Source organism: Solea solea, chromosome 3, assembly GCF_958295425.1.
Source record: "Solea solea chromosome 3, fSolSol10.1, whole genome shotgun sequence".
NCBI classification, from domain to species: domain Eukaryota; kingdom Metazoa; phylum Chordata; class Actinopteri; order Pleuronectiformes; family Soleidae; genus Solea; species Solea solea.
The window spans coordinates 9,091,443-9,116,646 of NC_081136.1; the positions used below are offsets into that span (position 1 = coordinate 9,091,443).

General features: G+C 43.0%; 3 protein-coding genes across 3 annotated transcripts; 1 reads left to right on the plus strand and 2 right to left on the minus strand.

Moving 5' to 3' along the window:
- Positions 1–1,454: 1,454 nt before the first annotated feature.
- Positions 1,455–4,380, plus strand: si:dkey-112a7.4 (uncharacterized). Its single transcript, XM_058625757.1, has 3 exons — positions 1,455–1,644; positions 1,952–2,293; positions 2,785–4,380. The coding sequence occupies exons 2-3, from the start codon at positions 2,113–2,115 to the stop codon at positions 2,862–2,864; spliced, it is 261 nt and encodes an 86-aa protein (XP_058481740.1). The 5' UTR covers positions 1,455–1,644; positions 1,952–2,112; the 3' UTR covers positions 2,865–4,380.
- Positions 4,381–5,198: 818 nt separating this feature from the next.
- cldn7a (claudin 7a) lies at positions 5,199–9,000 on the minus strand. Its single transcript, XM_058625755.1, has 4 exons — positions 8,506–9,000; positions 6,468–6,632; positions 5,951–6,035; positions 5,199–5,859 (listed from the first exon to the last, which is right to left on the minus strand). The coding sequence occupies exons 1-4, from the start codon at positions 8,726–8,728 to the stop codon at positions 5,691–5,693; spliced, it is 642 nt and encodes a 213-aa protein (XP_058481738.1). The 5' UTR covers positions 8,729–9,000; the 3' UTR covers positions 5,199–5,690.
- A 3,377-nt stretch (positions 9,001–12,377) lies between these two features.
- chrnb1l (cholinergic receptor, nicotinic, beta 1 (muscle) like) lies at positions 12,378–22,784 on the minus strand. Its single transcript, XM_058623732.1, has 11 exons — positions 22,291–22,784; positions 20,219–20,352; positions 19,543–19,587; positions 19,066–19,175; positions 18,340–18,448; positions 18,112–18,259; positions 17,819–18,004; positions 17,077–17,300; positions 16,812–16,990; positions 13,003–13,141; positions 12,378–12,761 (listed from the first exon to the last, which is right to left on the minus strand). The coding sequence occupies exons 1-11, from the start codon at positions 22,361–22,363 to the stop codon at positions 12,621–12,623; spliced, it is 1,488 nt and encodes a 495-aa protein (XP_058479715.1). The 5' UTR covers positions 22,364–22,784; the 3' UTR covers positions 12,378–12,620.
- Between the last annotated feature and the right edge of the window lie 2,420 nt (positions 22,785–25,204).

The window sequence follows — 25,204 nt, forward strand, 5'->3', positions numbered from 1 at the left end:
CGTGGAATTTTTTTTCGATCAAACCACTGGACCAGTGTACACTCACCTTTGCACCTGCACTTGCGGATGTGCTTTTTGGTCACGGAGAACTTGGATGAAGCTGTAAACAGTGGAAAACTACACTTAAATGATTTGAAACAAATAGCTTACCTATCAACCACTAACCGCCTTACGGTCAAATACACATTTACTTATTGACAGAGTGGTGTCACAGTTAGTTACTAGACAGAGTTGGTTATTTCCTATTAATACGCAGAAAATATTTGAAATACACGTTCTCCTCATTCTTACCTGTGCTGTCACACAAGCTGCCGATCAGAATGATGAGCAGGAGAGTAACGCCTATGATCCTGGACATGATGGCAGAAGTCTATGTGCAATTTCGCTCCGTGTCTTTGGAATAATTCTACGAGAAGTGTAATACAGGCAGTTTTATATGAGCCCAGACCTATGCAGTTTGATCTACGGGCAGATTGTGTCTCAAGTTTTGTTTTAGAGTCTCTCAACTGTGCATGGATTAACTCATAGAATGTGATGAAGGCAGAGATACCATTTGCGCATTGTTACGCACAAAATATGCATGCAAAACAAACACAGAACGTTGGCTGAACTTTCAGAAACCTTTCAGTTGGTTTACACAGAATGTGGTGATCCTCAGGTGTTTTGGTTCAGCATATACTGGCAGCCCTATCAGATGGGGCTGCCAGTATATGTGTACGTGTAGAATCAATGGCGTTGTGAAATGACTCGCCTGCTGTTTTCCCCCCCGGAAAAACAGCGGCTGTGGCAAATCATAGTCTAAACATATTAATCGATGCAAAACCAGATCTGCTGATATTTTGGCTTGGAGGAGCATTTTTCCATTACACCAACAGTAAATATCCTTGCCAACTAGTTTCCTTTACTTTCTCTCACTCTTTGCCCTGAGACGCATCTCTACTAAAATCAGCCCAACACAAACTAGTTGCCTAACATCTAACTCCTTATTATCCAGTTTTTATACATTGATTCCCTTCCCATTTTATTTGCTATTAGTCGAGACTAAATCTTCTACTTGTTCTCTGTATTAGCTTCATCTTCACTGGAGAATATAATCCTGCTCTGCGTCAGCTTGTTGCATCATTTCAGTCAATGAGTAATATATTCAAAAACCTTTGAAAACACTGGACAGCGTCTTTTAAGATTTGTAAACACAGTTCTCTTTGTGTTATTTTGTGTCCTGGGTACTTGCCTGCAGAAAGGAGATCTGACCAGAACTGCTGCCTCTGGACATTACAATTACATGTCATGTGGGTTTACAGTGGCTTCTTAAACGGTGCTCGTGATTGGCTGTCGCCTGAGTCACTCTATCATAACTGGAGGTGCGTAATTACGCCCCGCAGCATCGAAACTTTAACACACGTACACTGTAATATCCCCAAGTGTAGTCGAGATCAACCTCGCGGTGACGCGCACAGAACGTTATTAGTCAAGACACAATTCGAGGAAACGACGGGAGGGCCCTTTAAATCGACGCTTCCTCGGCGTTGTGCCAAGAGAGGGAGAGAGAGAGAGGGAGACGAGAGCTCTGATAAACAACAACACAGCTCTCTGAAGCCGCTTCTACCGGATTCGGCTCCAAACTGCGGCCTCAGCGAAGAAGAGGTAAGGCCATATTCATTTATACGCAACAGTATTTGTGAAGGATTGTGGAGGAAGTTAATGTTGGTTTTATAATCAGGCGCGGAACGACAGCTCAGACGGAAGACACGTTATTGTCGCGCTCGGCTATTGTAAATGGCCAGGAAGGCATTTGCTACACCTGCTTGTATTGATGCAGCGGAAAGCACATGAGTGCAGTGTTAATTTGAGCGTAAACTGCGCACAAGTGTTTTTGCGCACTTGCCAAAAGCGCACAGCTCTCTGACGCGTGACAGCTATTTTCTGACCAACGTGTTTATTTGATTCTCAGGCGGCGGGGACTTTCTCTGGGTTCTTGGCTGCGTTTTGTCGTCTGTTGTCATACATTCATTGTTGAATGCCATTGCGGAAGTGAGAGGCTTTTCGACACGACGCAAAGCTCCGTGTGTGCGGACATCTAGTGGCCAAACAGGAGAAAGGCGTCCCGTGGACATGTACGGAGCTTCAGGAATCCCCGAGCTCATCCCTCCCAGAGGGCCACCACGGCAGCCCGGTCCGGCTGGACAGTTCAACCCGGGGCACCCACAGGTCGGCGGGCACGGCGGCGGGCCCAACCCTCAGAGACTCGGGCAGAGGGCGCCCAAACTGGGCCAAATCGGCCGGTCAAAGAAAGGTGTGGATGTCACTTTTTAGACCAACCTTTATCCCAGTGAATCCAGTGAATTGTATACATGACACGTGACAGAATGATGACGTCACTCTCCAGTGGCGTGCCTATACTTTGTAGGGGTCAGAGTGGAAAAAAGAGCCACCTCATTATTATTAATTGGGGGGGAAAAGTGGCAGACATCGGCACTGTTTTGATCCTGCTATCACATATATAATAACAATGCACTAATGCAGGTGTTTCTTTAAATTCACCCTGTAAAACAGCTACTGCTGATTCAGAGAAATTAGAACTCAAATGCTATTCTTCAATTCTATTGCTGTAAGTTAAAATAGTGCGCTGTAAACAGTATAAGTGGCATTATATGCACTTGGGGAAAAAAAAAAATGACTGGAACACACAAATGAATGAGAATGCCCATTTTGACAGTGTCTAATGTTTGGAATTGTTAATTTTGCAAATTCCTCACCATCGTCCTTTCCCTCTGTCTCTCGCAGTGGACTTGGACGATGAAGACCTGGACGACATCATGAACAACAACGGGCAGTGTCCTGTTTCCCTTTCTCCCATCTCCTAAACTTCACCATGAAGTGCCAAATGAAAAAGGTTAAATATGAAATCCCCTGGGGAGGCCAAACCTCAGTCAGTGATCTTGACCTTGATCCTGTCAAGTGTCCTACTGAAGTGGCCGATGGCTCAACGCGGCACAAAACCGGCTCATTTAGTGCCAGCTGAAGCCGAGTCTGATTGTACATAATGTTTATTTAACTTAACTTTTGGTCATACTGTGAATTAATTGTACCACATCGGCCCCCCCTCCCCACTTTGCACCTCAGTGGGTGGCAGATTATGAGGACTGGAGAAGGGTTTGGAGAAAGAGTGTCTATATTTTTTTCAGAGCGTCTTAATAAGGGCTACAATTCTAAAGTTGCACTGAGCAAAGGGTCAGATGTAAATCAGCCTCTCGCTGCCTGTTCACTGGTGAAGGTTTCTGATTTTTCTGTGCAATGGTTGTGAGAGGGAACATACGCCTGTTAATGTGTATCACACAGGTAAAACATTAAGCTTTGGTTGTGCAATGACTATCATTCTCTACTCTCACGGTGATGCAAGTGATGTACTATTTTCCAGTGGATGAACGCTTGCTATTTATAGAAGAAGAAGAAAAAAAAAAATGACTGCAGCTAATTATTTGTTTTGTTTTTTCCGAACTTGAGATGTGTGTGTTGTCATGGCTTCTACATGGTTTTTACTTGTTTGTGAATGGATATTGCTTCTGTCATCTGTAACTGAGATTTATTGTGTTTCCAAATAGTGCACTTTGTGGGAATGCCTGTTATGTGCAGTGACATGTTACAGAATTCTATGCATGGAGTCTGTTCAAAAGCATCAGGACATGTAACTGGTATATCCTGTTATTAAGGGCTACTGCGTGTAGTAGTATTTCCGACCACACCACCGGTTTTCTCTTTAGATCACGCTGAGTCAGCTTGAGCTCATTGTTTGCTTGGGCTGCAGACTCAGCAGTAAAGTATCACAGACAACAACAGCACATTTCTGGAGGTTGTGTTTGTTTTCAATGGCATGTTGATCAAAAGGACAGGTGTCAACGTTTGTGGTAGGGTGGGGGGGGGGGGTAGAACTGCCAAAGGATATTTGATGCTGAATCAGATTGACACAACACATGTTTGTGAGCTACAGGCGCATGGCGTCAGTGTGTCTTTAAGGTGTAGACTGACCACTAAAATATAATGTCTGCCTTTACAATTACAGTATGAGACGATGAAAACAAGCAGCCTATGATTTGCTGTTATTGCTGAGACAATCGTAACAGGTTTTTTTTGGGGGGGGGGGGGTTTAAAGATTTGCTGTGGACTTTGGAATGACATCATGTCATCTCTGCAATGTCATTTTAAAGATTTGTTACTTATCTGTGAAATTGGGAACTCGTTCACTCGGCATCATGAAAGCACACCATCTCACAGCTCATTCTCGGACTCGGATCATTGTTTGGGTCCCGTTCTCATTTGCATGAAAGTGGTCAACTTTTTTGTAATATGCATCTCGAGAAATAAAAGAAGAATCTTTGTGCAGCCTGAGTGAATGCAGTTTAATTTGCTTGATTGAACTAATTTGACTCCATTTATAGTAAACAAATCAGACTTTTTCTGCGTCAACATTTGCATTTTGCACAGTAAACATTCAGAAACTTCTTTTGTGCTACGTATTTCTTCTTATCTATAAGTTGTGTATAAATATATAAGGGTGCATTAATGAGACACTCGTCACCTTCATATGGACATGAAAACAACCTTCTAGAGTCAAACCACTGTACAAGTAAAGGTCACACGTTAGACCCATTTAGCAAGAATCTGCTGTATAATGACCTGTTATGACCACACCATTGACATTGTTGCAATGTCTTTATTACTGTTGTGCATGTTAAACATTTTCATTCAGTTTATTATACCAGTATGTGCTAAAATAAGCCATGTGTATAAAATTACATAAAAACAGCAGATGCTTTTTAGAGCATAACACAGCTTATATCTCATAAAAAAACAAACAAAAAGAAAAACCTTTAAGAAAGCTACAAATGGCCACATTAAACTAGTATGTGAATCTACACAGGAGCAAAAGGCTATGTCTGACTAAATAAATAGAGGCACTTTATCCTCACAGTGGCTCATATGGAAACTATGAGGGTGATCGTGGCACAGTGACTACATCATGAAATATTTCATTGCTGAGCAGGTTTTGGAACAGAGGTGCGGAACCTGTCGTTGAACGTCGTAGTAAAAGGCCCCGTGTGACTCGCTCACCCTACACAGTGAGTCCTGTGTGTGAAGTCACACCCTGCTCATCACAACATTTATTTTCAGAACCACCAACGGCTCGTATAAAACACTGCATTGTCACCCCGACTGTGTTGTACAAGGCCCCGATTCGTAGCCTAGGCACCAAACTGGGATTGATTACTTTCAATTACACGGCGAACGCTAATAGACGCCGTTTCTAACATAGACGTGCAAGTGTTGGCTGTAGTCTATAATTTAGGCTACTATTCACGATGTTGCACCCTGGGCGTTTGTCTATTAAGTCAGGCGATCCAATTATAATGTGTTTGTGAAGCCTTCTTGTAAACAATCGTGGAATGTGTGGACAGGGTGTGAGACATCATTCATGAAATAAGTGAGATTGCAGCTTGATAATCACAGGGGAGGGGGGGGGGAAGCAATCACAGGCCTGAACACCAAGTACAATAAAAGTCCAATTTCATTTTCTCTGCATCTGTTTATGACATACATCTTCCCGTAAACCTTCCCGTGTTACTCCTCTGTGACGCTGCAACGAGGGGAGAACTTTGTCCCAAGTTCCAGGCGGGCGGGGGGGGGAGACATTCTCAGACGTACTCCTTGGTGCCGCTTTGAGCACCAGAGCGGGAACTGGCCATGGACGGATATTTGGATACCTGCTTCTTCCTTGGACAGGAAGCAGCCAACATGGCCCCACCAAGAACGTCTAAGAGGGAGCCGCCCCAGGCGATGAAGATGGCCGCACCAAACTCAAACCTGAAGGAAAGAGTGGGAAAATCCGTTATCTATATTAGACAATTTAAAAGTCATCATTTCATTCTTGTACTTGTTTTTTTATGTCACTCACTTGGTGTTGACAGGAGTGTAGGGATTATAGAAAGCCCGGATGACGTTGTGAGCAAACCAGGAGCACGCCACGACGGAACAGAGCCCTAAAAAGAGAGAAAGTCAGCCATCAGTCCTTTTACCACCAGCACAGTTCTATAGCTTTTCTATTTCTGATCTCCTCCTTTGACCCCTTATATTAGAACCGGTGCCAGGAAACACTGCTCCCGTTCAGTCATGTGACTTCTGAGGGACAAGGGCAGAAGAGTGGGAGGAAAGCTTTTTGGACCAAACATCAAACTTCCTCCTACCTATCATGCAGAGATCTAAGCAACTGTGGGATAGAAGGGTGAGATTGTGCAACTTAGTATATTATATATATAGCAACCAGGTCTATGTTAGAGTGTTTTACCATAGATGATACACTTTTCAATGCAGTCATCACAAGTGGCATCCATTTAGAGATGAATGTTTTTCCTTAGATGCACAACCAAGCACATGTTTGGTAATCATGGGTTGTTATGAAGGACCACACTCACCGCCTACTAGGAGGATGATGCCTCCTGTCATGGCCACGCGGGACTTGCGTAGTTTGTCGCTCCCTCCACAGGTAGTGCACTTCATTCCCATGCATGCCACACCCAGGCCTGCGACGGACACAATGATGCCAACTATCATCAAGGCACGAGTGGCCTGAAGTGAACCTGGTGAAAAAGAAAGTTTGAGAAGAAAACAGGCGGCGTTCAGGGAGGCGGAGGCTGAGAATAGATGTATGTTGTGTCAGTGGAATGTGGCCTGAAAAGGTTAAAAATGCATTTGGCAAAGACAACGAATAGTAAAAGTCAAATAATGACTCTTATTCACAACGCGGCAAAATAGAAAATGATGTATAATAAACCACCCATGTCCTATTAAAGAGGCTTTATGAGTGTGTCCAGATGTCGTGAATTAAAATCAAATGGTCCTTTCAGGACAGTTTAATGTTTTCCTAGAAGAGAAACCCTGGGATACACATGAATGGACACTAGGACACAAAGAAAAAAAAGAAAACCTACAGTCAGGATCCCAGGATCCTCATCTGTCAACCCCCCCCCAGCCCCCTCCCTCATACTATAAACCTACCAAAGGGGGGCCCATCTTCCCCACCCTCTGTCCACCTCGAACCAGTCTGTGCCAGTCTAGGCCATCCCTGCCCTGCCTAAACAAACAAAAACCCTGCAGTGGTCAGGAGGGGGAAGAGTGGTGATGGAAGAGGAGGATGTAGAGGAGAGAGAGGAAGAGAGAAGAGAGGGAGACTATAAAATAGTAATAAATGTGAAACAATAAATGCAGGGATGCAGAGTCACAACATGAGTCATTAACCCTTAAGATCATGGGAAAATCCAACCCCAACAGAACTGATCTGGTGCGTTTGACTGACGACTTCAAAGGACCGTGTTCCATGTTGGTGATGCAGCTCAACCAAAACCACAGTAAATCACTGTCGTGTCGTGTGATCTGAGACCGTAAGATTACAGCGCGCTCCTTGTATGAAATGGCACCAAAGCTTTCTTTGTGTTTCACCGCCACCACGCCTGGATGATAAATCATCTTCTGTTATGAGTGTTGTGGAGTTGACGTGTGAGAAGGTGGGAGGTGGGTTTCCTTGAAGGTGGGTGAGGTTTCTGGGCAAAGCATTTGAACCCGCCTTAGCTTCTTAGTTTCTTTGTCAGACTTTGTTTGTCCTAGCTACGGCTCAACAACCAATTTTCTTGTTCTCTAACAATACGATTCCCAATATCGGTCTAATTCAGTAGTTGCATCTTTTAAACGCTTTTGTGCTGATGCATTTACCACCTTAAAAAACACAATGTTCCAACTGCAAAATATCCAGAAACATGGCCCATATTTTTACAGCCCGTACTTCATGACGCCTATGTGAAATTTAGGGGTTTCACATTTTATTTTTTCCCATTTCCGATTCAGTATTGGACTGAGTATTGTGTTGACTTATCCCCAGTTTTCCCTGTACTTTTCTGTAGGAATCTATAGTTATATTATGTTGGTGATAACGGTCTCAGGAGCAGATGACGGTTTTATTCCGGTGAAGCAGGTGCATCCACAGTTTTTCAGTTTGTGGGGGAAAAAATATTCATTTTAAACGAGGCTGAAGTTGGCTTCTGATGTTCAGCGTTCCATTCAGGAGTTAAGTAACTTTTACTGTCATTAACATGTGCTAGAAACAGGGTAAATCCTAAAAATCTCTTAAAAAAACCAAACAAAATAAGTGAAAATGGTGTAAAGTAACTTTTTTTTCCACATAAAGACCACTTTGGATGAAGATTCAGGTCAAAAACCACGACCCTGTGACTTGTCAGAACTGGTTTACATTTCCCTAGTGATCCTAAAGACTCTTTAAAACACATTTTCTGATGGAGAATGGAAAAAAAGGGACATTTCAACATGTAGCCCACAGTAGGACCATGGGCCAGATGAAAACCCACTACTCTCAGACACACCTTGATCATCCAAGAGAGGCTATAAAGACTCTTTAAACCCCAGTTTGTGATTTGTGAAGGTCTTGTGTTGAATTCTTACTGTCGAGCTGCAGGATGGAGTCATAGATTTTGCACTGGAGCTGTCCGGTGCTCTGGAAGGCGCATGACATCCACAGTCCCTGGTACATGGCCACAGCGGTGATGATGTTGTCCCCGATGTACGCGGACATCTTCCACTGCGGCAGAATAGTCCCAATGATCAGTGCCACGATCCCAATTAACGACAGGAAAAATCCGAGCAGCTGGACACCGGAGTTGGCCATCGCGTTGTCTTTTTAAAGTCCGCTTCTAATTTCTTTTTTATAAAAAAAACCCAAACTTTTATTTCAAATGGATCACGTGTCCGTATCAGCCTCTGCAAAATCGGTTATCTCCGCAGAATGGTCTCAAGTCCTGTTGAAGGTCATCGAAGGATCCGCGTCGCTCTGACTCGTGTCCCGGGGGTCTTGTCTTGTGTCGGGGATGGGCATCACACTGTGGGTGATGGCGTGAAGTGGGTGTGTAATTGTCCTGCAGCCTCCACCAGCTGACTGCTGGAAAACATCAGCTCAGCTTCCAGTGAAGCAACAGGTTGTTCCTCTCTTTCTAACCCTTTTCCAAATGTTTCACACTCATGTATTTCACCTAATCTCTTTATTTCATGGTAAATATTATTATTAAATACCGTAGTTTGACCACAAACTTTAAAAAAAGTGTTCTTTTAAAAAAAATGATGATACAAAATGTAATGTTTTATGGTCCAGTGTGTAACATTTAGGACAGGGGTCTTCAACTCAAATTACCTGGGGGCCACTGAGCATCTAGTCACATGATTATATATATATATATATATAAACACTTTTATGATTTCAACATAAAAGTATTTATATATATATATATGTATAATATAATATAATAACTCAAAAAAGTTGATATTATGTGCTGGGCCTAATTAAATCCATCAGAGGTTTTATTGTTTATTATTGTTTATAATAATTGATGTGGCCTCTGTGTACTTCACGCAAGGGCCTTGCTTTTTTTAAGCAGCCATCTTGTGCTGCCACATTTCCACAGCAGCCCCGAAAGGACAAACTAGCCAGAGCATGTCTTTTATTTTGAAAAGCCAGTGGTTTCTTGGTGAATTGAGAAGTACAGCATCCTTTTTTTGTTCTATGTGGAGATAACTGTAGTTCCTTGAAACGTGTGCGGAAGGGAGGCGTGAGCAGAGGAATCCTACAAACCTAAAACTGAAATTTTAAGGTCAAATTTGTACTCCATTAGTTGTTAAATTTGCAGTGTAACAGCAGAAAGTGGAAAATAAAGGTAATATAACAGTAAACATGCATAATAAAGACCAGGAAATATGAACAAAAATGGAAACAATTAATATTTTAGAGTCCAGTCACATGTTACTGAGCATCAGTAAAGAGCATCAACAAGGAATATAAACCATCCCAGTTCTTTTGAGTCTTTTTCTGTCTGTATATGCACGACGTGTGAAACCTCTATGTACAATACACAGTCTCCACTGACCCAGAACTCGGCTATAACTCAATCCCACCTCTCTGTACAAAGTGGACCAAACGCTTAACTGTCCTTTGAGCCCAGATCATCACTCACATGTTGCTGACAGGCTCTAAGCAGATTCATGACCTCTCTGTTTTCACTGAGGTGCTAATGAGTTGCTCTAAACCGCCCGGATGACAATACAATACAGAGATTTAACGTCACACACGGGCCGAGGGATTCTCAAACAATCTCAAACTTGTTCCTGTTTTCAAACCAACGTGATTAAAAAATAAGGTTTGGCAACAGATAATCTTTGAATAAATGCAAAAAAACCCAAAAGGGATTTACTTTTTCACAACACCATATGATTGCTCATGAATTTATTTATTTCAAACATGAAAATAAGAGTAAAAACACAGGAGAGTAGTGTCTGATTTTCTTGTTTTCTTGACCCCATTAAAGCTTGTGAGAAGAAGTGTCCCTGCTGCCTTTTAAAATAAATAAATAAATAAATAAATAATGAAAATGATATTAATCCAGAGGTACAACCATTGTTGTTCAGTCAACACATCTGTTACATTAGGTTCACGGACAGTCGAGCCGTAGCCACTTCCTGTAGTGAATCAAGGGGCCTGCAAAACAAGAGACAATAGCAAACATTGTCCATATCAGAGATCCGGCTTAGCTCCGCGGTGTGCGTGACTTCACGCTGTGTCTCAACAATAGTTCTACAGCAATGGGAGAGGAAGTAATAAGCCATAAGCTCGCAGGAAGTTATTCCTACCGACAAGTTAATGGGAATGTGCTCACCTACTGGCTGCTTTACCTAGCAGAGTTAATGAGGTTTTGTGAGGTTTTGCTCTTGAACCTGTCTTTTCCTCTCCCCGCAGACTGTTCTTTCATTTTCTCATGTTCATGCCCTTTCCCTGCACCTTCACCCACTGCCTCTTGTGCTATAAGTCTTTTTTAAAAAGGTTGAGCTGTGGGGGGGCCAAGGAATGCCAAGTTGTTGCCAGGGAAGAATGAGCCAGTAGTCACCGGTCGCACTCTGATAGTGACGCTACAGTCGGTGTGTCCTGGATGTGAAAGTGAAAAGCAGGTGACGATAGAGAGACGTTCATGTGTAGGTTAAAAAAAAAAGGTGAACACTAACAACTGTGTTGGATGTAGAAGAGGAAGATGAGCAGAGGATGATCAGGGGCCAGTCTCAGGCCTACCAGTGCAGTTGCTACCGGTAACCTGATTTATATGATGTCCTCTCGGGCTGTTTTTCCACAAAGGTCCTGGATTGCAATCACACAAAGAGAACATTGCTCCCCACCTCTTTCCCCGTACACTACTTTCTTTTTTAAACGCGTAAACACACATTTGTCTTGCTGGTTTTAACCGTTGCTCAATGTTCAATAGGAGGTGAGAAGGGAAAACAGCTAAATCAGCCCAAAGTAAGACACTAACAACATTCTCTCATGGGCTCTCCCTCCCGTTTCTGAGGCCTCTTGTGGTTTCTGAAGTGAGCAAGCAGAGTGCAAATCTAATGATTGAAGTCCTTTAAGTGCCCTTGGAAGTCACTGAGGCATTCGCAATAAAACACGCTGGGCTCGCGGCATTTCCCTGAAAAGCTCTGAGTGTGCAAATGAGGGGTATGGCGCCCTTCTCTTCACGTCCCATGTCTTTTCTGTCCTCGGCCTTCTTATGCAACAACACTGGGCTTTTGTGCCGCAGCAGGACTACAGGACCAGGACTAGATTATGTTCTTGGTCTTGTGGATTCATTCTTCTCGTCCTCTTTCAGATGGTGTTGCTGTACACTGTGGCTTTATGCTGCCCCATCACTGAGCACTAACTTAATCCACTGGGGTGCAGATACAAAGAGGACTAGCGTGTTTGTCAAATGAGTACAAATGTGTGTAGATTCAAAATGTTGGCTTTCGAACGTTGTTTCATGTCCCTTTGTGACTGTTTTGTGTCTCAAAAGTCTTGTTTGTTGTCTCATTGTGGTCTCTTAGGTCGTCTCTATGGTTTGCTTTTACATCTTGTTGCTATTTTACCGAATGATTGTCATTTTGAGTCTTTGATTTGGGTTTGATTTGTTGTTTCATCTTTATAGAACATGAAGAGATAGCCATAGTGAACACAGCTGAAAGTCCAAGAATCTGTCAAATTTGACCATAAAATTATTAGATTTTTGGGCCAATGGCACATGATTTATGCGTTTGAAACAATCATGGTGTTTTCTGTCTCGTTTATTATTGACAACAAGTGTTTTACCGAGATTTAGAAAGATATTTTGGTTGTTGATGGCTGCATTCATTCCTTTTACCCTTTATATTCATTTGTCTTTTCCATTTTCATGACATTACTGTACATTACAGTGAGTGAAGTGTCATTAGTGTTGAAAACAGACTACGTAGTATTTCAAATAACGACCACGGACACGTTCAAAAAACATTTATTTCAAGTTTTTAGACTCAAATAAAGAAACGGAAAAACACGATTTGGACAAATACAATGTCTGCGCGTACGAGTGAACCTCCTGCGATTCTATACATGTGCTACTGTTTATGCAAATGTGTTAATGCAACTCACAACCTGACCTCGCGTAACATTTTAGAAGCGGACGGTATAAATATTTAACATGTACGTGTGAGTATGCGTGCATGTGTGTGGTCTAAGGGAAGGGGTTATCTGGAGTGTAGTTGAAACTGGCATCTAAGAACATAGCCAGGGTTCCCAGTGTGGTGATGATGACAAACAGCCACAAGAAGAGACGATCCACCACCAGAGCAATGAACTGCCAGTCTCCTGTCATCTGGAAGGACACACACACACACACACACACACATATTCAGAAGCACTCAGTGTGCAGTGTCAGCATTGTTCCGTACAGTGTGGGTGCAGTGACATGAGAACATCAGTGGTGCATGTTTGAAACACTGTGTTGAGGAAGGACAGACAGGCAGACAGACAGACTGAATGATTAAGTAGCTGCCTGACAGTGTGTGTGTGTGTGTGTGTGTGTCGTGGCGTGTCGTGCCGTGCACATTTCCCACCGTGTCATCCGTGTCCTGCTTCTTCAGCTGCTCAGCCATGTATGTTACAGCGGCGATGGCTGACTTCAGGTTGGGAGGGAGGATCAGACAGTAGTTGTCAGTGTCCGGGAACCGCTGGAGCTGCACTGTGTCCTCACACCTAACAGAAGACAGTTAGACAGTGGGGTGCCAAGGAACAAAACACTGGCTACACAACGATGTTACATGCAGTAAAAGCTCCAAAACACTACAGGGATAGTTCAGGGTCTTGAATTCTGCCTGGGAGCGTGGTATATTTTGAATATTATCTGAGGTTTACCGTTATAATTCTGGTTATACTCTCTGAGGGTCACCTGCCGTGAGTTTTTGATGCATGTCAAACATGTGCTTGTCTGGTGTGATAGACCTTTTTTTCACAGCAGATAATGTCAACAGGAAATGAGTGGGACAAACAACAATCCTGTTTTCCAGCTATGAGGATATACGATTGAATTATTTGTAGGTGTTACGCTTATTTTAGGCAGAACTTCTTCTTTGCCAAGTTTCTCAGTAAATAATGTACTTTTGGATACTGGTCATACGTGTTTGGAATGAACACATGTGTAGACTCACTCTGTGAAATGAATTCTATTCAATTAAAATGTATATAATCGTACATTAAAAAAAAATATTGAAATGATGGTGCATTGAATGATTGAAAGTACAGGGTGGTACCGTTATCTTTTCCTCTATATTAACCCGGGAGATTATAATCTCATTATTTTTTCATCTGTATGTTAATTAGTGGCCCTTGTAGTTCAAAAAGCAGCATCACTCTTTACAAAAATGCTTCACCAGCGTCACGTTGTGCAACTCACAAGCAGAGCCTTGTGCACAAAGCAGCACTGACATTATCTGTCCAGTGGAGGGCGCATGCAGCACAGATGCAGGTGTCAGTGTCGCCTCTTGGTTTCATGCATTATGTACTGTGTGCCCTCTGGCCACTGACGAGTAGAACTGTGAACTTCCCCTGACCACTGGCTGACAGCGACACAGGAGTGACATTGACCCAACACTGGTCAACAATTACGTGATGCCGCGACCTTTGCCCTCTTCATTTTTTTTACAACCCACAGCTGTGCAATGAAGAAAAACACATTTATGAGCAGAAAGTGAGGCTATTGACTATTCACAGTATTCTTATAGAATAGCAAAGAAAACATGCCTTGACTTTTGAAAATGTTGTTTGAAGTATACAGTATGCTCACACCTGACTGCACTTTATACAGGGTGTTTACTATTTTCCAGTTTCCACTTAAAATCTCTTGCTTTCCGTGCTCACGTCTACGTGTTAAAATGTATTGTAAACGTGCCACTGTAATTAGAATATTATTATATGACACCTCATGGCCCACCTGCAGCACCCTAAAGGTCCACCAGAGGGCTGTGTCCTATGTAATTCATGATTTTACATCACAACTGAGCTGAATTCCAGGAGGTAAACGAGTCGCAGTGAAAGGCAAACCTTTTTTTTTATTCGGTCTCGGTGTTTATTCCTATACACTGGTTTACTGCATCTTAAAGTTCCAATACCATGTCATTATTCCCGTCATGTATCATTACAACCTAATCAGATTGTCACTATGTAAGAGGGGGGGGGGGGGGGGGGGGATGTATGAGGCCCCTTCTGGCATGTGTATACTGTCTGTTTACATAACAACCCCGGACACAATTATCCTTCAGCTTCATGTCACATTACTGGATATGCTGTGATGAAATGTGTGATCTCTTTGCAACAACGCGCGAGGGATAAAAACAATTAGGTGTTGCGTCATGAAAATATCCTGCCGTACAATGGAACTTACATATAACAAATAACTATATCTACACTTTGTCTAATACAAAATGTGTGAATACATTTTAAAAACCGGATCCATGTCTGAACAAAACTGCCTCAGCAAACAGGGATTTTTAGTAATTAAGTATTTTTATATTTAAGTCTTAATTTCTATTACTATTTTGCGTAACAAGTCTTTTACCATTAAACCATCAGGCGTAAAACTGTGTCTTCATCATATGTTGACGGACGCACTGAGATCTCAAGGGCACGTATGTGTCACCTTCCGAAGAAGCCCCCGCAGCCACACACACACACACACACACACACACAGGGTCATGTTGGCCCCCATTCACTTACAAATCTACATACAGTCCGTCCATGCATGAAGTGCACACAGCTGCACACGTTTATTATGTGTCAGAGAGAAGGAGAAGCGGCACAAGTTATCGGTGTCACAGGGAGACGGCGTGACAACAGATGGACTGTGGGACAATAAAAACAGGTGACCACGAGCCTGTGTGTGTGTGTGTGTGTACCCACAACTCAAAACATAACTATGTGGTGCCTTACAAGCTGCATGCCATCTGCATTCCACGGCTTGTATTCATTACCACAGACACAATGACCCCTTCTCATTGTGACACACACACACACACACACTGTACATATACATACGCACATGCATTGACTTGTGACAGATAACCTGTTACACGCTCGGTGTTATTTAAACAGACTTTTCCAATCCCTCAGTGACATCAGTTAAATAATATGTGTATGTAGCTCACATCATCAAACATCACAGGGAATTGTCATACATGTGCTGCACAGGACGACGCTCGCTCATACTAACCTCAAGACAGAATGACCACATAAAAAAGGCCGATGAACGTATGTCTACATGCCATCGCAACTGCACATTTCATCTGTTCACTCCGTGTCTGTCTATTCATCCACTCATCTAACCCACCGATCTATTCTTCAGTTCCTGCCTCCACCTCCTTTCTGTTGGATTATCCCCTAATGCCTAACCTAAACAGAGGCTCAGTGAGTGGCGACTGCAGACGGGGGAGCGGGGCTTAGCTCGAGCTGAATCTGATGCCTCTGGAATGGAGTGAGAGATGCCCAGCTTTAGCTAGGTTAGAATGCCTGTGCTGGCCGGCAAAGCAAAGGCTGACTAGTACATCAACCAGAGTGAGGCCTGCGTGTTTGAACAAGAAAAGTGAGTTGCATCTTTTGGTCTAGACTAGATTGATAAGCTCGGCTGATCAATGAAGGCTTGGGCTTTCATTCAAGACAAATAGTATGGAATGGATCCGTGCTATTGTGTTTCGATTGTCTGGATATCTTTTGTTTAATATCTAAAGTTAAAGGAAATGGAAATGGATACTTTCTTGATAGATTCTCTGAGCTGCTGTGGTGATAGCTGCAATTCTGCCAAGTCTAGCACATTGTGTACTTTACTATAATAGCTGGTCTGGCATCACATCCAACAGTCACAGTTTGGCACGCTGCACATGGAAGATTCATGGCTGTGTTGGGTTTTATTAACATTAATAGAAACACCTTTCCCTGGTGTAACAGCTGAATCAGATTGGAGGAGCCCCGGGGTGATAACTTCAGGTTCTTGAGCTTTTTACTGTTTTGACACTTCATCTCTTTCAAGAGCCTGGTTTGTATTTGAATCCCATCCAGTGAAATAAAGTACCTTTTATATCTGAACTAGTTTTATGGTTCCACTCATCAGTGAATCTTCTACGGCTCGGATTATACTTTCCACGTCAACGTGACGTCCGTGTTTGTCGTCCACCCATTTCTGCGTTGGTCTGTGTTGGTGACGCGCTCTTGTTTTGGTCAAAAGGTGCAATAGAGAAGATGGCAAATATAAGGAAATGCAAATGCTTTGAAATAAACTGTGAGATTATGTTCACGTGTGGAATGCTCGACTGATGCGGACCCTTGTTTTTCATAGTCATCCCTCTTGTAGATTCCTTGTTAATAAATCAATGCCTACCTGTCTCTCCAGGGTATGACGAGATCAAGGTTGATCTTACGAAAGAAGTATTCTCCTCCAGGTTGGCGCCCATTGAAGGTTCGCAGCGGCGTTTCATCGCTTTCATCCTTCTTTACCACGTCTTCCTCTGGGTTTGGCCTCATCATGCCAATATACTTGGGCAGGAAGTGAATGAACACCTGCACATTTCCAAAAATCAGGATGGTCAAAGTTACCAGAATAGCACAAAACGAAAGCCGAGTGAATCTGGAAGAACCAGCCTCACCATTCGAACCCAGTTTGGCATGATGTGTGTGCTGGGTGTTCGGTGGTGCAGATTGAGGACGACCACGCTCAGGATGACAGAGAAGGTGATCAGGATCATGGTGAACATGACATAGTTGACAATAATTGGGATGGCGGTCGAGGTCTCAGGGACTCTGTCAGCCAGCAGCAGCATGAAGACAGTCTGAGCGATGAGGACAGAAATTGAGAGAGTCATCTTCTCTCCTGCAGAGACGACAGGCATGGCTCTGAGAATTAATTATGACAGTGAAGCAGCAAACGTTCACCCTGCTAGCTTCTGTTTCATGTTGACAAGGGCAGAATCGACAGTTTGACGTGGGGGAACATGGATTTGGCAATTTCATCCGTAACATTTCAGCACAAAAGTTGATTACTGTACAAATCACTCAGAAACACGCAATTTACATGAGCCAAACAGTCTGCGTAGTCATATCTTTTTCTTTTTTTTTTTTCTTTCCCACCATGTCAGTGAAGCATGACTCTGACATGTGACCACACGAGGCCAAAGATTGACAAAGTAGATCCTTGGTCAAGGTCATTTTCCTTCAAACCGTAATATATCAATAAATCCTCCATTGAATCCTAAAGTGGTCCACATTAGACGCATGCTTCTTGTCATGACATTAGACAATGCATCAAAGAGTAGTCGCGTGTCCTGTTCCCTCCCCCCCCCCCGACAATGATTTGTGGCTACAATGTCAAAACATATCAGATGTGCTGACCTGCTCCAGGAGGCAGATAGAAGACAAATATGGCCAGCACGCTGGTGAGGATGCAGGGCAGGATGATGTTGATGATGTAGAAAAGAGGCTTCCTCTCTATGATGAGATAGAAGGTGATGTCCTCGTACAGATCCTCCTTGATGTTCTTCCTTGAGGGTTTGTGACAGATGGCCCATTCTCCATTTTCTGTGGAGTCGAGACAGAGGGGGACATGCAATGTACTATACACCACAAGCCGTTTAAAAAGAGATTGTGCTATAACAGGACTATAACAAGTCACTGTGGGCACTAACCAGTGAACGCATTCTCATCAATTACAATCTCCTGAATCTCATTGCCATGATCATCCAGGAAGTACTGCAGGTCCACCTCAGAGGCGTCGTAGGTGTAGGAGCGGAAAACCATGCTGCAGTTCTGCCAGTCAAATGGGAAGTACGCCACCTGCAGGATGTTAGATGTAGAGATGAATGAATAGCATGACACGAGGACACATGGAACACAGAGGATGTCCCTTACTTCACCTCTATAGAGCAGGAGCTGCGGTAGATGGCTGGAGGAAGCCAGTTGACCGTCCCGTCGCTGTAAACCAAGACGTTGACGTACAGGGCCACGTCAAACTGACCGTCGTTACTGTGGGAAAACACAATCGAATGAGGTATCGTCCCTTGACCTGTCTGATCGTACGTCCTCCATGTCCACATTGCGAAATCCTGACACATTACACCTAGTGTGAGCCTTTTTGATCCATCTGTGCAAAGCATTTTAGGATTCCACCATATCACTGCAGTGGGCTGGTGATAATTGTTGTGAACTTGTGGCTTAACCTCACACTTCTGCAAAGTTGAAGCATCTGCAAGTTAGACGTCTTTGTCCTGAGTTCAGAGGACATGAAGATATTGTCCTTCCTTTTTATTTCTATGCTTGTGCACAAAATGAGGAGGTCACTTAGAGAGTGGAAGCATATTTTAGATTCTGCTTACACTTTTTTTTTATCCAGTAATATTCCCTTTAGTATATATATATATATAGTGGAACAGTTCAAAATATTTGGACACAAACAAGAATTTGACCTTGGACCTCGCACTGCACGGATTTACAGGAGAACTAAAAATTGTGTGGGTGTCATAAATGTCTTTAAACCAAATTTCACGGATTTCAAATTTCAAAAAACACATCCAAATAACATAAAAATGTATAATAATAATAATAATAAAATGTGTACAATAAGTGATGCTGCTGACACTCACTTGTTTATGAGGTAGATGTCTGGACGCCACACCTTGTTGGGGGGAATCCTCAAAACATTGATATTTTCATATTCTTTAGGGTTCCATGACAGCCTGTAGTCTGTCCAGGCCTAGAAAACGAGGTAGAGAGAGAAGAGGTGAAATTATAACCAGGTTGCTCCGATGTCTCTGTCATTTATATCCTTGTTTCTCCTGCCCTTTGATATATCACTCAAATCCCACTCATCTTGACACAGCCTGACACAAACCACTCTCACAAACCACTCAGCCCGCCCTGAATTCCCAGCAAGGGCAAAGGGAACAGAATTGAAACAGCGACTCGCAGAATACGAGAGACGAAGCACAAAATAATTTGTGGTTATAGAAAGTGACAAGTCTATTTAAGGGCAGAGCGACAGAGCAGACGAGAGAGAGGAGTCGGAGCAAGAGGAGCGAGGCTCACTCCGTGATAAAGACAAATGTTTTTCTTGCTCGTACCAGATTCATGAACACGTTGGTTGTCATCTCGCCGTTCTTCTCGTTCTACAGTTGGATAGAGAAAGATTCAGAGAGAGGAAGAAAAACAACAACAACAAAGAGATGGTGCATGAAAATGCTGTTACTTTGAAACCTCCCCTGTAGAAAGAAGTGAATGAAATAATAATGACACTGTGGCTACAGACTGTATAACGGTGTGTGTAACAACTTGATATACAGCAGGGGCTTCAAACTCGCGGCCCGCTAGTCGATGTCCTGCGGCCCTACACTTATTTTGAAATGAGTAAATTCAACATTTAATTATGTATAAGCTTGTCTAGTGTTTTGATTCTGTTTTACTTCTGTCTGTTTTTGTTATTTACAGATTAATTTTAAGCCATATACATTTTTTTGTTGTGAACTATATACCAAAAACACTTTTACTTTGAAATGGTGTCCAATGTCATCCTAAATATTTTTTAATAGCAACAGCCGGATGGATTATCAAGATATGATTTTATTATCTAATCACAAAACAAGTAATTTTCCCCTGAATTTTTTCACTTTTTTCACTTGACCCGGCCGGGCCCTCCTGACCAGACTAGAAGTTCACTGGCCCTCAGGTCATTTTGAGTTTGAGGCCCCTGATGTATAGTGTACGTCGTTCAGAACAACTTATAAGGTTGTAGGTGTTTACCAAGCTGACGAGCTGAGAGAGAGTCATCCCGACGCGCACCATCACCTTGTCCTCCCAGTAATGAGCCGGTCTGACTTTCAAGTTGTAGTTCTGAAAGAGCTTCTTATGGAGCCTTCGCTCTACTTCTGAGGCTCCTGCATGAAAGAAGAGTCACAGTCAGGCACCTTCACTTGTACTGTGTATGTGCTTTCCAAACCACAGGGCTAACGGCTAAAGAATAAACCTTATTGAATCTTAAAAAAAAACACCTCCATCCATCCCTCAGAGTTAAAATTAGTCCACCGTGCGAACAAATCCCATGTCGACTTGCGGATCTAAGCCGCCCAGACCGCAGCATGTTTGCTCTCTGTGGATCAGTGGGCGAGGTCTGCGGTGGTTACAGGTTCAGTTCCCTCCAGATTGAGCAAGGCTAAAAATATACTATATGCCCATGTACAGTGTACTCAGTATGGATTGGTTGCTACTGGCTATTTTATTCAACATATATTCTGTGTCAATTGGTTTTGGATTCTTAGAGGTTCCACCTCTCATCTCTACTTCCATGTCTAGTTGCTACTGTTTTTTTTCAGGCCTTTTTGATAACTATCATCTGAAATAATGATAATCTGGTAAATCTGACTTCTGGCACAGTAAGAGTAACCATTATTGAAATTGAATCTTGGTTTCTAATTTTATTAAAATTGCCATATTATTATTATTATTTTTTTTAAGAATGAATCATAGCAAAAAAAAAAGCACCTATTGTGGACGGACTGGGTTTCGAGTATGTGACCGAACAAATTCGCGGAAAAGCCAAAGGACAGACGGGACATATGAAAGAAGCAGGGCAGATGCTGGTGGTGCACGATGGGTAGCAAAGGTGACTGAGCTAATGTAATTGATATGCAGCAGGGGAATGGGATCAAAGGGATGGCTGGGATACTAGCTCCATCAGGGACGAAAATAGACTCTGATTAACAAACAATGATCTGCTAATGTGATTCATGATACGTTCTCAGAAGCCAGAAGTGAAACGTAAACATATTTTGACAGCACGTACAGTAATGACTCCTTTTTTATGGACTGTCTCCCGCTGCGTCTCCCATATCCTGCGGGTTTGACCCGTGTCTTTGGGGAAAACAGATGCACAATCGCGCTGAGCTATAGGAGTCACTGAGGGACAGAAACAATCCATCCCAACCTCTATGGAGGTCAGCAGCTAATGCGGGGAAGCTTTTTTGTGCCGCACACTCCCACCGAGGTGTCGCCGGGTCACAGTCGGAGCACTTTAGCAGCGCTCAGATAAGAACCGGTCCCAGCAAATCAATTCTAATTATGATTTTATCCAAATGAAAAACACAGAGGTAGCTGGATCAATACCAGTTTAAGTGAAATGACAGAATGTAGATGGATGCTTGTCTGTTATCTGATTATACTGTAACTATCCCAAGAGCCTCCGCTCCCACGTGTACGCTTGTCAATGGAGGTGGAGTGGGTTCTCTTTGAAGCAGCCCCACAGGAAATACTGTAGGTAGTAAGGTAAGGACAGATCGAGGAATGTAAACACGCAGAGGGCAGCAGCTTGTTTTCCAAGCCCCTACTTAGGTGGGGTTAAGGGTCAAAGTCGAACTGAGTCAAACATTTTTGCTGTCTGTTTCACCTGATGAGGAATGTGAGATAAACACTTAAGATTCCAAACATTTTTTATATTCTCTTAATTTATCTTCTCTCTCTCTCTCTCTCTCTCTCTCTCTCTCTCTCTCTCTATATATATATATATATATAATTTTCACATCAGTCAGTATGGCTAATTATGAGGATAAACGTCAGATGACTCATATTTGCTCTCAGATGAAAGTTAAAGAAACAAGTCCATGGTGTATTTTCGACAAACATTTGACGTACGACATAAAACATTCAAAGTGACTCGATATTGCGATTGAACAAAGCCATATTGTAATATATGGTGTCACTGACCGACTGCCCAGTAAAGAAAAATATATATAAACTGCCTTTAATTTCAATGTAAAACCGAGTTCATCGGTCATTCACAAAGACGCAGCCATAGTACGCATTCATAAACATGTCCTTACCTGTGAACGTGAGACAAAGGCAGCTGCATACGATGAGAAATATGTTCATTCTCACATTAACATAGTTTTCCATCTTCTATTGTCCAATCACGACAGTCATGGCATCTTCTTAGTCTTTAATGTGCCAGTCAAAGGCCCGTCTACCTGCGACAGCCCAGGTCTTTGAACACCAAAAAAAATCCCCTTCACCTGGAAACCTGCTGCTGGAGATGGATCCAAAGTCTTCCTCACACCTTCCTTACTCAGGAAAATAAATAAAGAATAAAGACCTTTCGGAACCCCGGAAAACAACTATTGAACAAATGCACACCTCAGGCTGTGTCACTGTCTCTCTCTTCTTCTCCTTGTGCCCACGGCTGCATGGGTAAAACCATGGCCTGATTGGGTGCGCGTGCTGGGAGTGACGAGAGGGCGGAATGTGTTTGTACTCGGAATCCTGTGGGGCAGGCACCTGTTGGTGCTCACCAATCTGAGGTTAGGACTGTCGGTGGGAGGAAGAGGAAGTGGAGGGGGTGGTACAGGGGGAAAATGAGTGGCGGGGGGGGTGATGGGTTATAACAAAGGGGATATTTTTTTTGGGGGGGGAGGGCAAACACGTGGATGGATTGGAAGCGAGGCGTTCGTTTGGGAGGGGCCACTGTTCTCTGCGGATGAAGAATGATTGGCGGCGGGTTTGGAGCTGAGGTTGTAAATAGGTGCCATCTCTTGCTGATTAATACCTTCTTCAGAATGTATTTGACCTCTCCCTTTATTCCTAATTCCTCTTCAATCAGATCTCCCTTCAAACAAAATGTCTCCCTCTGAGCTTGGACGGGTACATTTGAAACAACGGTGGAAGGTTTGCATGATTATCTCAGGAGAGGTTATTATTATTTATGTCTTTTTCTTGTATTTTTCCATTGATTAACATAAGTCATGTATACCCAAGAACAAGTTATCAGTGTGAATCAGCGTAAAGTATGTGAAGTACAAGGGTTTATTGGCAGACACTGAATGTACTACACATCCATACTGTAAGTGGATGATCACAGTTTGTTTTTTGCAGCCTTGGAATGAGCCTTTCATGGATACTTTCAGCAAGGGCCTTGCTTTTCAGAGGCCACCATCTTCACATGTTAAAACCTGATACAAATGAAGAAGAACATCCTGCTCTGTGAGGGCAAGTAAAATAGTAATAGTAAAATAAATAAATAGTAAAATAAAGAGCTAGATAGAGAGAGGAGAGAGCATTCAGCAGAATTGATCACTGGCATGATTCGCCTCGATGTGTCCCTAACCTGTTAAAGCTAATGTATGTGTGGGAAATTAAAATGAAACACATTGATAGACTTTGCTCTCCAGTGAGGGATGCTCTACAGTTAATGGATGGAGCTCCCAAACCTTCTTAGCAGGTGGAGTTGTCATCAATAGAGATGAAGAGGGTTTTTACTCTTCATTACTGAGTTTTAGCAGCAAAGTCTTGCTGATGCCGAGCTTGAAGCGATGCGATGTGAGCTGGTCTGCTATGTGAAGAGTAGGAGAAGGATTTGGGGTGAACTTTGCATCCCGCTGCTTCTTGGATCCTTCATGTCGCTTTTTATCACATCAACTGTGTGTATTTTGAAAGGCCATCAATTGATTTCGCCTGTCACATTGGACAGATAAATTTATTTGCACTGTCTCAGTCTCTATTACCGCCTTACTTTTATATCTGAGGTCAAAGTAACTGCCCTCCCTCATTCTGGTCAGGGTCTCCAGTGCAGAAACACAAACAGGCCATAAATCAGAGCTACGCTGAGAGTTGAGAGGAGAATAATGTCTCGCACTTGCCCTCCTGCATGCCGCCCCACGCCACTCCCAGTATAAATACATCAGTCGGAAGGGCCCCTTGGTGTTTTCATGCATCTGTTGAGCAGCCTGTCCTCTCGACCCTACAGTTACATGCAAGGTCAAAGAGAGAGAGAGATAATAAGCTGTGGATAGAAATGAAAGTAATGGGAGTGCGGCAATGACACACAGTCTGTTACACTGAAGCACTATCAGCACCATCTCCACACTGAGCTGCTGAGACTCTCAGTCTTCAAATTCCTCAGCTGACACACACTGCATGCACGCATGAGTGTATCCGCACAGGGAAATATCAGGGAAGCCCATGCGCCGGGGTCCAGTAAGCAGTCCCAGTGTGAGGACTGTTAATAATAGCAGAGAGGGCAGGCGATGGAGTAAGGGGTCACAACTCTCACGGCATCAACAGATGGAGCTTTTAAAATGTGTCTCTCAGAGCTTTATTTAAAAAAAAAAAAAACAACAACAACCGAAAACGCAAAATTAAAAGGGCAGGTGGTGTGTGCGGGAAAACAAAGTTGAAAGGTCTTGTCACTGTCGTGTGTTGGTGCAACTGTTGAATTGTTTTGGCGTGCTGCTCTGCACTCCGCACACATACACCAGTGCCCAAAAATACAAAGAGGATTAGCATGGTTGCAAAAATATCCACAAAGCATGTGCCACGCTCCAGCACATTCTGACACAGGGAAATGAAAGGCATACAGCCTGCTCATTATAGCATCTGGTTCGACCTGGTGTTTATGTGTTAACACCACATATGAGTATCAAACACTGGATCTACACTCTTCCAACCGAGAGTCTCACAGTAACTATATACTAAAAAAACACACCGGGTAAATTAAGAGACATGGCAGCCACTGTAACATCGGCTGGGTAGTTATATTTCATACAATCATCGACAACTTTGTAGGTTCCTGTTCCTGTTTCGGTGCATTTCAGCGAATCTGTGAGCGCTGAGAAGCCTCATGATGGTGTCGGAATTCTAAGTTGTCTTATCCTATGAATTTCAAGATAATTTCACGCCATTCTCAAAATACATATAATAAATGTGCATGTCCTTTAACTTGGGTGCAAATCTTGAGAATTGCAG

Coding starts and splice junctions, on each gene's coding strand:
- chrnb1l (XM_058623732.1), bottom strand. CDS start 22,363: ATGGAAAACTATGTTAATGTGAGAATGAACATATTTCTCATCGTATGC. Junction 18,449..19,065: donor GACATCTACCTCATAAACAA/GTGAGTGTCAGC, acceptor GTTTTCCCACAG/TAACGACGGTCAGTTTGACG. Junction 13,142..16,811: donor GTCATACCCTGGAGAGACAG/GTAGGCATTGAT, acceptor GTCTTCTGTTAG/GTGTGAGGACACAGTGCAGC.
- si:dkey-112a7.4 (XM_058625757.1), top strand. CDS start 2,113: ATGTACGGAGCTTCAGGAATCCCCGAGCTCATCCCTCCCAGAGGGCCA. Junction 2,294..2,784: donor AATCGGCCGGTCAAAGAAAG/GTGTGGATGTCA, acceptor TGTCTCTCGCAG/TGGACTTGGACGATGAAGAC.
- cldn7a (XM_058625755.1), bottom strand. CDS start 8,728: ATGGCCAACTCCGGTGTCCAGCTGCTCGGATTTTTCCTGTCGTTAATT. Junction 6,633..8,505: donor CTCCATCCTGCAGCTCGACA/GTAAGAATTCAA, acceptor CTTTTTCACCAG/GTTCACTTCAGGCCACTCGT. Junction 5,860..5,950: donor TACACTCCTGTCAACACCAA/GTGAGTGACATA, acceptor TCTTTCCTTCAG/GTTTGAGTTTGGTGCGGCCA.